Below are 15998 nucleotides of genomic sequence, written 5' to 3'. Positions count from 1 at the left end.
AGGAGATCTCAAGCCAATTCATAGTATTTGTTCCTTATCATATGTGTCTTGTTTTGCAGCTCTAGCTGAAGGTCCACATAATCAATGAAAGAAAATTCTTTTTGAAACTTTGACGGAAATTTGTTATAATCACTGTACAATCTCCTCACTTCAGTTTTACATTCATAAGGATCTTTGACTTGCCCATCACGAGTGTATCTTGAACTCTTATTTTTTTGAAGGTCTATTGTAGCCATGATTTGTGTCTTCAACAGTTCCTGTCTTTCTATTCTTCCTTAAATATTTGTAGTAATCTGATCTTAAATTCTGTAATCAGAATGTTTAATGTATAGCATGATAAGAAATTTTGTCAAACAATACTCAGGCAACCCGGATATGACCAAATACCCCTGCTAGAGTAAATAAATACGAACCACAGAATTCAGACTGCAAGGAGGTATTTTGACAAATTCTGTACTATTCTCAGTAGGTTTTCCAATGCTGCATACAGAGTTATAACTGAAGTATTTTGCCAAACAATTGTCATGAAGTCCAGTTTGTTTAATGTATAGCATGATAAGAAATTTTGTCAAACAATACTCAGGCAACCTGGATATGACCAAATACCCCTGCTAGACTAAATAAATACGAACCACAGAATTCAGACTGCAAGGAGGTATTTTGACAAATTCTATACTATTCTCAGTAGGTTTTCCAATGCTGCATACAGAGCTATAACTGAAGTATTTTGCCAAACAATTGTCATGAAGTCCAGTTTGATATGATTAAATATTGAGTGCTGCTATAGAGGTTACTAGCAGATATGATATACTGAAGATTACTAAAACCACAAGGAAATTGAACTCTTACACCAGATTTCTAAAAGGCAACCAACACCTTAACTTACCACACAGTGTAATAATATTTGGAAACAATATTCTCGGCAACCTTAATTTTCAAAACATTACATCTGTCTGCCAATAGCTTCTCATCTCCATAGACTTATGACAACCCCACAAGATTCAGTTATAAACAATAGGGCATTTCTGTTACAAAGCACCTCCCTGCAAATAGGTATCTCTACATATTACCACACTATTATATTAAATTAGATTCCTTCGCTGTTGCAAATAAGAACTTCCCTGGTTCTTCTTCGAAAGAATTATACAGACACTCTCTTCGCACTTTTAGCTGCTCTTGTAATAATGTCTCGCCATTTAGACTCAACATGTCAAAAGAAAAAATACATACTTGCACTTTGATATCACTAATTATGACTCCTTTTCAAGCACGGGTGCTGAGAACCTGAAAAGGGAGAATTTTTTTGTCTCTCCCGATCAAATGCAACAACTTCACAATCCAATACAAATGATGTAATAGATGGTTTCTTGCATCTGCATCCTGGATAACCCATGAACGTTTCACTAGACTGAAACTTGCAAGACACAGCTCTGAATCAACATATACAAAAACGCAAGCTTGTTAGAACCTATATATCTGGGTCAGGATGCTCCCGCAAACTGCATATGACAGATATGAACTCTCCCATGAACTGTGAATATAAAAGAAAGAAAAAACGATCTCCTGAATGATATGAGACCTCTCATGCATGACCTTCGGATGTTGTGTCAAACATAATGCTCAACAATCATAAAAAAAAAAACTGCTCACACCCTTAGACTGAGTAGACGAAAATAGAAACCATCCAACATGTTCTTAAAACATAACACGCAGGATCAAGAAGGATAACTTTCGACTGTTGTGCTCACCCTGTCCATCGTGAATACTCGGCCAAAAACGGGTCAAGAACAACCTGTGGCAACCACAATGACTTTTCCCCCTTACGTCCTTCAAATGATGCCCAGAGAAACCAACGTGTGTTGCTGCTGTTGGCAAACCGACTGGCAGTGATTGTTAGAGACCAAACCACCCCTTCACCACTATATCTTCTAATAACATAGACCACAGCAATTGGAAGAGTCGACTCACATTTTTATCATGCTGAACAATGCAAGTCGAGGAAGGTCTTTGCCACACTTGGAATACCTTTTTCCTGCCGGTCGTGGTTACTGGGAAGCCCTGTGCTAAACTTTGCCTCTGTAATAATGCCGTGGCTCAAGTTTGTTGGTCTCCAACTTCGCTAGGTCATACTTCCCTTCCAATATGTGAATGGTGGAGCCCGACCCAAGAAAGAACTCAGCCAATATGTATAATGCAATGCGTTTCCAATTAGCTACTGTCTCAGCCGTATGACACTATCTGGGTGCTAGTTTATCAACCAAGCCACCTTGCGAATAATCACCTGTATATAACCATTCCTTCTAGATATATATAAAACAACTGAACTTATTTGCTTGGTTTGTTTTCTCATGCCATTATTGACTTCTACCCACACCAAAGCAAACTGAAATATGGAGGAAGATTGGGGCTACGTCCAACTCCCTTAGTGTTTCCATGTTGGATACAATTGTTCAATTGTGTGTTGTCTTTGATGTTACACAAATGTCATATCAGTTATCAGACAGAGTCTACCGAGCTCAGATGGTAAGAAAAATGAATTACAGAGTCTACCGAGCGTTTTTGGAGGTTACACTATGAAGTCAGTTTCTATTGAGCTCACTTGGGCGTTGAAGGCTTTTGTGGCAGAAATTAGTTTCTACCGAGCTCACAAGGCCAGTGAAGAAAATTTAGTTCTTATCGAGTTCACTCGGTCTCCAAAGGATTTTGTAGAGTTCGCAGTGTATACCGAGCTTCACTTGGTTAACACTAGAAATCATTTTTGGAACAGTGTTTACCGAGCTGGGTCGGCCAATGAAGTATTTCATTGTTTTGGGAAATAAAGTTTAATTGTTTCAAGTAATGTTTGTAGCTGACTAATTTATGGTTTATTGGTAAATGTAACTTGTAAATGAGCCGATTTGACAATTTGTAATGTATAAATAAAAGGTCAAGTTGTGATTTCAAATGTATGGATGAATGAATGAGCGAGTATGCAAGTGAGTTAATTGTGTGAAGAGGAAGGTGTGAACGAATTTTGAAGAAGGATCAGATATCCTTGAGGAGCAGCAAAGTTGTATTCGATCAGAGAGGATCTAGTGAAGCAAAGCAGATATCTGTATCAACAAAGTTCAGTTGCATCTGATTCAGGTCACTTATTGTTACTTTCTCACCATTGTAGGAGTAATTCTGAAATCTCTTAACAGAGTTGGTCTAACAGCCATTTTGTAAATCCTCTAACAAGGTGGACAATTCTATTGAATTGTTCTAAAGTCCTCTTACAAGGCCACTCCTAGCAAGGTGATTAAATTTTCTAACAAGGTCACACCTAACAGTGTGTTTTGTAACCTTTAACAGGGTTGGCTCCTAACAGGGCTCACTTTAGAAAAGTGAAAATTGGTACCTAGTTACTTGTGGTTTTTCTTATATTGGGTTTCCACGTTTAAGTCTGGTGTCTCTTGTGTTCATGTTATTTTCTTTTGCATGCATGTTAATAATTATGAATGCTTAAAAAACAGTAACAAATTAATCTACCGAGTTACAACATTTTTTTGTGTGGCTACCGAGTGACAACAGTAATCAGTTATTTAAGACATCTAAGGGATCTGTGGATCTGTTTTTGTGGTAACTGACTCACCCCCCCTCTCAGTTACTCCATCTATAATTCCAACAATTGGTATCAGAGCTTTTGGTGCTTGCAAGAAGGATTTCAAGGATCTAAGCTAAAGATTAGGATGTCTTATAAGAGGGAAATTCCAAGGCTTAACAGGGATAACTTTTAAGCATGGCAAGGTCTCATGAGACTCCATCTGGCTTCTATTGGAGACACAAGACTGAAATATTTGGATGAAGCATATGTAACTCCTTCTGGCACATTATTTGCAAATGACATTGCTAAGAAGAAGACTCATAACACCATGATGATAGACATTGCATCTGCCCTAAGCTATGAAGAATTTGATGATGTCAAGGACTACAAAACTGCTTTTGAAATGTGGAAAAAACTGAAAGATATCTGTGGAGGAGATGATAATGTGAGAAGAGCCAAAGTAGAAAGTTTAAGAGGACAATTTGATCAGATGAGGATGAGAGAAGATGAAAATATTGCAAAATATGTTGAAAGAGTCAAAGCAAGTGTTAGTGCAATCAAAGCTTCTGGAGGAGATATCAAGGAGGAAACAGTTATAAGTAAAGTTCTTAGAACATTACTCCTTATTTATGCAATTAGAGTTTCTGCAATTCAAGAAAGAAGATGTGAAGCAAATCATAAGAAAATTTAGAGGCCATAGTTGGAAGATTGACTGCATTTGAGCTAGATAACTATGATAATTATGTTCCAGCTACTAAGAACATTGAATCAACATTTGAAGCCAAGCTTTCACTCAAGGAGAAAGGCAAGAAGGTAAAGGATTCTTAGTCAAAAAGTGAAGAAGAATCAGAACAGAGTTCTGATAGTGATCTCGAGGTGGTTGAAGTTCTATTAGCCAAGAGATATTCTAGAGGCAGAAGAAAATACAAAGGTAAGGTTTCTCTAATCTTTTTTTCTTGTGAGGAAATTGGACATATTGCTGCTAGGTGCCCAAATAAGTAGAACAAGGATGAGAAGAAAGGTCACAAGTGTAATGGCAAGAAAGACTTCAAATCATTCAAGGACAAGGTAAGAAAACATGTTTCATGGCTAAGGATTCTAATGATTCTGATGATGAAGAAGATAAAATTGTTTACATTGCTGTGAAAGATGAATCTGACAATGATGAGGAAATGACACTAATTTCTCATGTGAGCAAAAATGATACATGGATCATAGATAGTGGTTGCTCTCATCATATGACTGGTGATCAAACTAAGTTTGAACATTTTGAAGACTATGATGGTGGTAGTGTGAGGTTTGGTAATAATGAACCTTGTTGCATAAAAGGAAGAGGAAGAATCTCACTAACCAAAGAGCTTGTATGTGATAATGCATATTGGGTAGAAGAACTAAAACACAATCTGTTGAGTGTGGCACAACTACTCAATAATGGATTCAAAGTGGAATTCATACATGAAAAAAAAGACTGCTGAATGACAAAGGAAAGCTGATTGGATCAGGCACATTGACAAAAGATAACTTGTTCTATCTTGAACTTGGTGATTGTTCATGTTTTATTGCTCAAGTTGAAGAAAGTTGGTTATGGCATAGGAGGTTGTGTCATATGAACTTTGATAATTTTGTGAAAATAAGTAAATTCAGGAAAGTAAGAGGCATTCCTAGTAAAAAAAAACTTGAAGTTGGTTTATGCAAGAATTGTCAGATTGGTAAGATGGGAAAGAGTAATTTTAAAAGTAAAAACTATTAGTCTGAAGAAGTTTTAGAAATTGTGCATACTGATTTGTGTGGACCTATTGGAATTGAAAGCTATATTGGAGAAAAGTTCTTCATTCTTTTTGTTGATGATTACTCAAGAATGATGAGTGTCATGTATTTGAGAGAGAAATCAGAAGCTTTTAAGAAGTTTAAATGGTATTTGGCCAAAGTAGAAAAGGAAATAGGCAAAAGACTGAAATGTTTGAAGTCAGATAGAGGTGGTGAATTCATCTTTCATGAGTTCAATAACTTTTGCATTGAAAGAGGGATCAAAAGACAGGTATCAGCCCCTGGAATACTGAAGCAAAATGGAATAGCTGAAAGGAGGAACAAATCTATCATGGACTGTGCAAGAACCTTAATGATTGAAAAGAGCATTGCTATCAAATATTGGAAGGAAGCTATCAGCACTGCAGTTCATACCTTGAATTGAGTACGACTGAAGAAGGATTGATTTAAAACCCCTTATGAGTTATGGTATGGCTATAAACCCAATGTAAGTTACCTAAAAGTATTTGGAAGCAAATGTTACATTTTGAAAGAATCTAGAAAAGGTAAATTTGATGTGAAGGGTGATGAAGGAATATTTTTGGGATATTCTTGCAAAAGTAAAGCAAATAGATGTTTGAATTTGTCTACTCACAAAGTCATAGAAAGTGAACATGTGAAAGTTGATGAGTTTGCAGAAAGAACTGAAGAAGAAAGCAAAAGGGAACTAGAAGACTACAAGAGATTTGTTTTCATTGAACCTGATACAGTGCCAGATACACCTGTCAATCAGGAATCTTCTACTCCTGAGTCTTTAGTAATTGACTTGTAGGAAGTTCAAACCGAGCTATAGGAACCCGAGTCACATTCTGATGCTACCGAGCCAATGCCTACCGAGTCTGAAGGACCCGAGCAGCAGACAAAACAGCCAGAACCTGAAGTTGAAGTGCAAGAGGGTGAGAATACAATTTATTCAAAAGGCAAGAAACCTGTATTAGCTAAGTATGTCAAGAGACATCATGCACCAAATCAGATGATTGGAGACAAATCTGAAGGTACTATGACAAGAAGTAAATTGAAAGGTCCTTGTTTACTTGCTGATTTTGAACCTAGAAGTGTCAAAGATGTATTAGAAAATGAAAGTTGAATTAAGGCTATGAATGAAGAAATAGAGCAGATAGAGAAAAACAAAACATGGACTCTTGTACCTAGGCCTAAAGACAAAAATATGATTGGAACTAAGTGGGTTTTCAGAAATAAGTTGAATGAAGATCGCAAGGTGTCAAGGAACAAAGCTAGACTGGTATGTAAAGGATACTCTCAAGAAGAAGGAATAGATTATGGAGAGACATTTGCTCCTATTGCAAGATTGGAAGGTGTCAGGACTCTACTTGCATATGCTGTAGACAAAGGATTTAAGGTTTATCAGAGGGATGTCAAGTTAGCATTTCTCAATGGTATACTGGATGAAGAAGTTTACATTGAGCAGCCTAAAGGTTTTGTTGATTCAGACAAGAAAGACATGGTTTGCAAATTACACAAAACATTGTATGGTCGGAAACAAGCCCCTAAAGCATGGTATGAAAGATTGCATAACTATCTTATTCAGATTGGTTTTCAAAGAACTAATGATAACAATAGCTTGTATATCAAGGAAGGACCAGATAATAAGATTGTTTTGACAGAAATATTTGTGGATAATAGTTTGTTCACATGAAATGATGATCTTTGCAAAAAAAATTCAGAGCAAATGAACAAGGAATTTGAGATGTCAATGTTTGGAGAGATCAAATTCTTTGTTGGTCTTCAAATTCAGCAAAGTAAGAATGGCATCTACATCACTCAATCTAAATACATCAAGGAGATACTGAAAAAGTTTGGTATGTAAGATTGCAAATTAGTTGGGACTCCTATGTGTACTAGATTGAAACTTACCAAGGATGATGAATCAAAGGAGGTAGATCAGACATTGTATAGATCTATGATTGGAAAGTTGCAGTATGTAGTGCATACAAGGCCAGATATTGCCCTTGCAGTTGGTATTGTAGCAAGATTTCCAGCAAAATCAAGAAAAAATCACATGATGGCAATCAAAAGGATCATGAGATACTTGAAAGGCATTGAAGATTATGGATTATGGTACAAATTTGGAGGTAATTTGGATTTAAAAGTGTTTACTGATGTAGATTGGGCAGGAAACGTTGATGACAGAAAGAGTACAAGTGGAGGAGATTTCTTTCTTAGAAAGAAGGTGGTTTCTTGGACAAGTAAAAAGTAAAATTGTACATCTCAATCTACAACAGAAGTAGAGTATGTTGCAGCAGCAGTAAAATGTTCTAATATTGTTTGGTTCAAACAATTATTGGAAGGCATGGAGGAGGGAATCAAAGAACCTATTGTTATGTTTTGTGATAATATAAGTGCAATTAACATATCCAAAAATCTAGTGATGCATTCAAAAACCAAACACATTGCAATAAAGTATCACTTCGTCGGAGAATTGGTGCAGGACAAGGAGATCAGATTGGAATATGTCCATACAAAAGAACAAATTGCTGACATATTCACCAAGCCTTTACCTAAAGATGCATTTTTGTATCTAAGAGGTAAGTTAGGGGTCATTCCCGTATCTGGAGCTCACTAAAATGAAGTTTTAGTGATGCATCAACAGGTATCAAGTTGAAGATCTCTCAGTTGATGTAGAATGGTTATGAAAATATTGCATATGAATCAGTAGATAAGGTACATTGCTATTCATTTGGTTTGTGTTGTCTTTGGCATGTGTTGTCAAAGAGATAGAGCATATTGTCATATCTTTTTGAAATTTGAATTTGTTTGTGAAGAGTTTGATGTTTGTAAAGAAGCTATGTAATTCCTTCACAAAGGGAGATTACTGTATTTGAGGAGTTTGTGGAATGAAATGAAAGAGGGAGAAACATTCTGTCAGAAAAAGACTTGTTTTCAAATTTCATTCTGTTATGACATGTTGTGTTGCCATCAATGCCAAAGAGGGAGATTGTTGGATACAATTGTTCAATTGTATGTTGTTTTTGATGTTACACAAATGTCATATCAGTTATCAAACAAAGTCTACCGAGCTCAGATGGTCAGCAAAGTGAATTACAGAGTCTACTGAGCATTTTTGGAGGTTACACTGTGAAATCAGTTTCTATTGAGCTCACTCGAGTGTTGAAGGCTTCTGTGGCAGAAATCAGTTTCTACCGAGCTCACAAGGTCAGTGAAGGAAAATTAGTTCTTACTGAGTTCACTCGGTCTCTAAAGGATTTTGCAGAGTTTGCAGTGTTTACCGAGCTTCACTTGGTTAACATTGGAAATCATTTTTGGAGCAGTGTTTACTGAGCTGGGTTGACGAATGAAGGATTTCATTGTTTTGGGAAATAAAGTTTAATTGTTTCATGTAATGTTTGTAGCCGACTGATGTATGATTTATTGGTAAATGTAACTTGTAAATGAGCTGACTTGACAATTTGTAATGTATAAATGAAAGGTCAAGTTGTGATTTCAAATGTATGGATGAATGAATGAGCGAGTATGCAAGTGAGTCAATTGTGTGAAGAGGAAGGTGTGAGCGAATTTTGAAGAAGGATCAGATATCCTTGAGGAGTAGCAAAGTTGTATTCGATCAAAGAGGATCTGTGAAACAAAGCAGAGATTTGTATCAGCAAAGTTCAGTTGCATCTCATTCATGTCACTTATTGTTACTTTCTCACCATTGTAGCAATAATTCCTAAATCTCTTAACAGAGTTGGTCTAACAACCATTTTGTAAATCTTATAACAAGGTGGACAGTTCTCTTGAATTGTTCTAAAGTCCTCTTACAAGGCCACTCCTAGCAGGGTGATTAAATCCTCTAACAAGGTCACACCTAATAGTGTGTTTTGTAACCTTTAACAGAGTTGGCTCTGTCATGTCCCCATTTTTGGTGGTAGTTCGATTTAATTAATTAAATTAATTTGTTTGTCCAAAATAATGAATATTTTATGAGGACGACTAATTAATTATTTTAATTAAATAAATAAGTAATATTAAGTTAATTATTTATAAAGTTATCAAATAAATAAAAAAATTAAAAGGTAACTTTATATTTAATTAATTTAATAAAGTGACTTGAATTATTAAATATTTTATAAAGTCACTTAAGAGATAAAATCAAAAATGTTCTAGAAGTTTCCGGAGAAGATGGAGAGAAAAGAATAAATAGGCACCCCGGGGCTCCATTCGAATCAGGCAGTTGTTTATCTCTCTTTTGATTTCAGATTGTGATTCAATCACAGGTGCATTGTGGAACCTAGGGTTTCTGCAATTGTCACAACTGGCCATTAAGAATGATAACTCTCAATTGGTACACAATTTTGAGGGTGTGAAATATCATCTGAATTATTGCAGATTGGAGGTGACTTTCAGTCATTTCATCAGTGCGATTATCTGTGGCTTAAGGCCAATTTTGTGGTTCTTGCATCACTATTCTTTGAAGGAATTCGATTCAGATCATCTGGCCAAGGGCAGAATTGTAGATTCAGGGGCAGAATTGAGGATTTGTAGCGTTTTTTATTGGAGGCGAGTTTCAGTTTCATTGGGCCTCTGAAGTGGTTCGATTGCTGATTAAAGAAGGGTTTTTGATATCGCTTAACTAGGTGACCATCAAGATTGAAGAAGTAGCCAAGTTTGCCGAATTTTGTGGGACAACTCGTGAACTTCCGAAGCTGACGGGAAGCATATTTCAATCACGTGCCATATTTACACACGACTCAGGGCACAGGTTCTACTAACAGGCGGATCAAATCTTAACTGTCGGGCTCCAATCACAAGTTGCGGATCATATTAACTTGCACATAATATCCAGTGGCAGTGATAAAACTTAATGAGGGCAGATATAACTGGGACCCATCGGCTCTGAATATTCATATAGCAGACTCGACGGATTGCGAAGACTAAGCTGGAAACTATAGTCAGCACAAGCGGCGTCAATTCCAGTAGGCGGAATTAAGAATCTCCAAATCGCAGGGCCGCATCTATTAGTGGTGTATCATCATGTAGAATGCACTCACGTAATGATGGTGTACTGGATCCCTAAAGGACGGCATCACCAAACAAAGGAAAGAGTGCTAGATACCTGGTGGAGTTTTGTGTGCAAATTTGGCTAGACTTCTAGCACCATATACCTGCGATCTCCATTTTGATTAATGCGTGAGCAATTACTGAATAATATTGATTAATAGGGCATCTTTGCGGGTGTGGTTTTCTCTCCACTGTAAGCTACGCATTACCTCTGGCACCTTATTGGTTGATACGGGTCTGAGATCCATTATTGGCGTCTCATAATTTCAGATTATCAGGCTGCACTAGCCTACGGGGAAGATCTACTACTTGTGATGCTTGAGAGGCTTTGTGGAAGGCAGGCTATAAACCGCCTTGTCTTGAATCCTCATTTGATCTTCATCAATCACAACCGGCAAGAACTGCAGTCAGGCTCAGAAAAGGTGCGGTCTTGGTGTGCATGAACATGACAACCCATGGGGAACGACTATTCCAGGTTTTGATATTGCTTTAATTGTATATGTTTGACTCTTACAGTCCTGACGCTGTTATTCTTAATTGGATTACTATTAAAAGATATGCTATTATCACTAGAAATTATAACAGAACTGTCTTTGAATACAAATTACAATAAGATTTACTGAATATTGTTGGAGCTACAATTATTCATTGGAATTATTACTTCCATCTTATTTGGTAAATCTGCTTAAAACATTACATCCTTACCATTTAACAAGTTCAGCATTGGTTTTTTAGTGACCTTTATAGTAAGGGTCATTACAGGCTCCTAATAGGGCTCACTTCAAAAGAGTGAAAATTGGTTGCTAGTTACTTGTTGGTTTTTCTCATATTGGGTTTCCATGTTAAAATTTGGTGTCTCTTGTATTCATGTTATTTTCTATTGCATGCATGTTAATAATTGTGAATGCTTAAAGAACAATAACAAATTAATCTACCGAGTTACAACATTTTTTTGTGTGGCTACCAAGTAATAGCAGTAACCAGTTATTTAAGATATTTAAGGGATCTGTAGATTTGTTTTTGTGGTAACTGATTCACTCCCCTCTCAGTTACTGCATCTATAATTCCAACATTCCAGAGTTGAGGGATTTCGTCCTCAACGTCTCACACTAGTCACATTAAAGCAACCAAACTAAGAGGATTTTAGTTCATAAATTCTAGTGTGTGTGTTTCCACAAGATGGCAGGATTCTTGGCTCTGATACCATTGAAATATCCCCTTCCAGATATTTTTCGCAAAAACCCGTGATATTAAAGCGCAGGTTTAAACCCGAACAGAAAACCAGTATTCAATATAAATTCTAGAACTTAATCCAACTTGTAACCCCCAGATTTGCATACAAGGAAACTCAAAAAACTTTGTTTATTTTACCAATATTCAGAAAGTACATATATAAACCAGGAATTAACAGAAATAACTAGAATGCGTTACTGTATTATACAACAGCAATACAATAACGTGCAACAATTCAAGTTATCCAATCTTATAAATAGAAATGACAGTCAGATTGGCAATGTAAATGGAACCTGTAAGAAGGCTAGGTTTGCGTCCTAGAAGAAATAACCAACAACTGTTTACAGCTCTCAGATTAATATTTCCTTTGAATATTATATTCTTCATATCCCTCCCATGTGGAGTCTGTTGTACCTTTATTACTTTTCCCAATGTGATGCACGCTCTTTTAACCAATGTGGGATAAAGCACCTTTTTTGTCCTTTAGTCACTTAAGTGAACATAGTAACTTTTTAAAATAAAGTGACAAGTTAAATGACTTTAATAGTCACTTAGTCAGGAAACCATATAATCATCAGGCATTAAAGTAGTTGACCAAATGAACTCAAATAATCAGATGCAATAGCTCGTTGGAAAGCTCTCGGCGAGACGCTTTCAAACCAACACTGAGGTACTGAAAACACTGTGCTTTGTTTACTTACCAAAAATAGTAAGTATCTAGACAACCTGCCAAAACTGCTCCGATGGGTCTGAAACTGGAAATGCCTAGGCCAAACCTCGAATTGAACCCTAGAAAGAATCTTTTCGCCCCTAAAACCTAGGCAAAGTGAGCCAACACACAGAATTATAATGTCCCAGAAAAAGGGGACATTACATAATACCATTCAATCCTTGTTAATTCATGCAGATTTGACTTTCTCCATTTCTTATAATGCATGCATGGTCAATGCCTTGGCCTTGCTCCACGTCACCTAACTACTCTTTCTATTTGGTTGTTGGTTTATATTCCCTTCTATTATATATTTTGGCGTTGGACTACTCGATGGCTAATGCCACGTAGTGACTGAAATGTCAGGTCAAACAAATGGAATCGTACTTTTAAACTTGTGCTCTCTCCATATACAAATGGGTGAGATCAAATGATGGGGTTGAATTACCTGCTTGCTTCGCCCTTTAAATATTGATTTGTCATGGATAATTTTTGGTGGACCATTTTAGTGAGTTGCGACGTACCACCTTTTTGATACTGTTGCTTAGTTGGGAAGTCCAATATAATTTAATTACAACTCATCATCATTATTATCATTAGTTGATTTTAGTAATTAGAGAATGTATAAGATAATATTTGATTATTAATTTTAGAGACTAGTTATAAATAATTTATATGTGAGTAACTATTTAATATTGATCATTTAATTGTTGTCTAATTTACGTTGACTATTGATTGGGTAGTGTAATTCATTTTATATCATATATTGACAACTATCAATATTCGATGTGTATGTCAGTTATTATATACACAACTTTTTAATCAATTATAAATATGAATGTCAGTCATAATTTTATTATTAGGTTCCATTATTTGGGGGATATTACACCCGTGCTTTTCAATTATCAAAAATCAATAGTTGCAAACTTTTAAATCTACCTACTTTATATTCTTAACACATGACACAATTATACTCTCCCAAACTGATCTGTAAACCTTGAATGTTCAATTTAAGAACCCTAGAATTGCATCAATGATGGATTCTCTTAAATTGGCCTTTTTGACGCTAGTTTTAGTAACCTGTTCTACTGCATTTAAACAGCAAGGCACATGATGAAAAAAATTACATGACACAGATTTTATTTGGGGAAAAGCCAACGGGTGAAAACTCTAGGAAGGTTATGCACATTAGCATCCCATTGACTATGTTAGAATCAATACATGGACATTCCCAATTTAATGTTCTTACTGAGGCCATAATTTGTCCCTATTGCCAACTTTGTTCTCCAACCCTATGTAGGCAATTCGTAGGAAAGCCAGTTCATTCTTTTTCTTTATTCCAATAATCTGAAAGCTACTTTTTTTTTATTTACTAAAATTTAAATCTGTCATCATTCATACCCCTATTTTGGTTACCAAGGAAGCTTGAAAGTTATCTTGGAAATTGCAATAGTTGCCTCTTCCAATTGCCTTATCTTAGGAATATGGACATTTAACTATTCACAATCTTCCCTTCAACAGTGAACACTCACTCAATGTGTGTGGGTAAACAAAGCAACCATCTATCATATGATAATGACCCTGCTATCATGGTCAATTTATGGAAATTGTCACCGAGAGGATTAACCCAGTAGTCATGGCCTTAAAATCATCAAATAACTTACTCGCAATGCATAAGACAGTTGCTATCCTTGCTGGCATCACCTCCTGTTGGGAGACAGACACATGGCCAAAGATAAGTTGCCTGTGTGAGGGAAACTGCCATGTTTCCTTTTTAAATAATTTAACTAAGGAACCAATTTAAGTGGGTCTAGCCACTTTTTTTTAAGGAGAAGTCAAATAATACTATTAATCATAGGCCATGTAAATGAGACATCATAATGTCTTATGTAATATTTTATTTTAGAATTTTTTTTCACTTTGTTTTCCGAGATTGAGCAATCAAAGATAGAAAACTTGGTGTAGGATCTCTTTTGATTTTTATTGTGGGATTTGAGGATGGAAACCTTGTTTATAATTAATGTCATTCCATCCAGGGATTGCTTTTTTATTAATTTGTTTTTAGTTTTAGTTTACTACAGGACTGCTACTATATATTAGTTTCTTTGGCTTTTTAACTAATATTTTTCTCCGGAGAGTGAAAAATAACATTTTAAGAGAAGACTTGCATAACCAGAAGCAATCTGGGGAGAAACTCTATGTGTTTCGATTTTTTTTTATTGTGACATGTAATCTTGTACATCTTTCTTTATCATCTTTAGTTACCATTTTCTTTCATTGAAATTATGTTATCATGCTCAATTGATTATAGGGCACATTTAATCATATTAGTGCTTCTGGTTTGGTTGTTGCAGTTTTTGCTCGCATGTCTCAACCCTCACAGCCTATTCGGTGTTCTAAGGTAGCAATAATCAGAACAGATGATGTTACTATCAATCAAGGAGAGTACTCTGAAGAAAAATTCAAGTATGCTTTAAATACTCATGCATGCTTACAATAAAAGATAAATATAATGTTGTATAAAAAGACAACTTATATTTAATGATTTAAGAAGGTCACTATAAGTGAAGTATCAAGTATCGCAAGACCTAAGGTCTGAAAAGTGAATGTTTCTGGTTGATGTAAGTAGGGGTTTTAAGGGTCCTAGCACCTTTTACATTAAGAAGGATGATGCATTAGGCACAAAATGATAGCAAGGAACATCCAAGGAATATCCAAGGAACAACAATGGAACAATCACAGACTAATAGAACCAAAGAAAACAACACAAGACATCAAATAAGGACCAAGTATAGCTGGTCAGAAAAGAAAACAGTAATCCACCCATTTCATGGGGGTTTAAAAAATGATCTAAAGGTTTTTGGTTAATCCTGTAACTCTGGTCCTCCCCTAAAGTCCTTTTTCAAACAAGGTGAATCCCAAGGAACACTATTAGAAATTGTAAGATTAGCATATGAGAGTGATCCCTATTTTCTTCTTTATGTTCATTTTTTTCTTTCATGCCAGTAGGAAAAGGATGATCCTTCTCCTCCAAACACCTTTACTTTCCCTTCAAACCTTCAATAGAGTGTTCCCTCGCAATATTAGCTGGGGGCAGTTGTGTTTGTTTCTCCCTATGAGAAGATGACAGATCATTACTAGAATGCATTTGCTTCTTTTTCCTACAGACCAGCTCAGTATCTTTGATAGTCTTGCAAATAATAGAAGCATGACTCACTTTGCTGCAAGAATTACAAATGATTGAAGAACTTTCCAAATCAGTTTTCTGTACCTTTTTATTAAACTTAGACATAATTTGAATGAAAGCACTGTTTTTCTCCGCAAGTACACAAAATCTCCCATAAAGTAAACATTTCATGAATTTGGCAAAAATGTCAATAGCTAGAGAAACCCAAAAAGAGTTTGCAATGGAAATGAGACACTTCTGATTCCAATATTCAAGACGTAGCCCTAGTGGGCGATCCCAAGTAGGGAATTTGAAGTCATTTCGAATGGTTGAAACAAGGAGGCCGTTTAGAAAGACAAAGTCCATTCAAACCTAGGAATTAGGGACCATACAAAATCTCTGTTACCCCACAACATCAGAAAAAGAGAAAAGAGAGCAATTGTTCTACAAAGTTGTTACCCTTCTTTGTCTTTCACTTTCTAGACGCGAGAAATCCTCCT

The 15998-nt window shown here is 35.9% G+C and overlaps 1 protein-coding gene across 3 annotated transcripts in view; it reads left to right on the top strand.

Annotated features, from left to right (window-relative positions):
* LOC149538972 (uncharacterized) overlaps positions 1-15998 on the top strand; it is a 191816-nt gene that overhangs the window by 84813 nt on the left and 91005 nt on the right. For all 3 annotated transcript variants that reach the window (XM_089800361.1, XM_089800360.1, XM_089800362.1), the window contains exon 5: positions 14687-14798. In XM_089800361.1, coding sequence (XP_089656487.1) covers positions 14687-14798 — 112 coding nt within the window. The remainder of the gene's footprint in view (positions 1-14686; positions 14799-15998) is intronic.

This window comes from Cupressus sempervirens, chromosome 9 (assembly GCF_028749045.1).
Source record: "Cupressus sempervirens isolate cs-2001-9-10 chromosome 9, ASM2874904v1, whole genome shotgun sequence".
NCBI lineage: Eukaryota > Viridiplantae > Streptophyta > Pinopsida > Cupressales > Cupressaceae > Cupressus > Cupressus sempervirens.
This window is presented reverse-complemented; position numbering and strand designations above follow the sequence as displayed.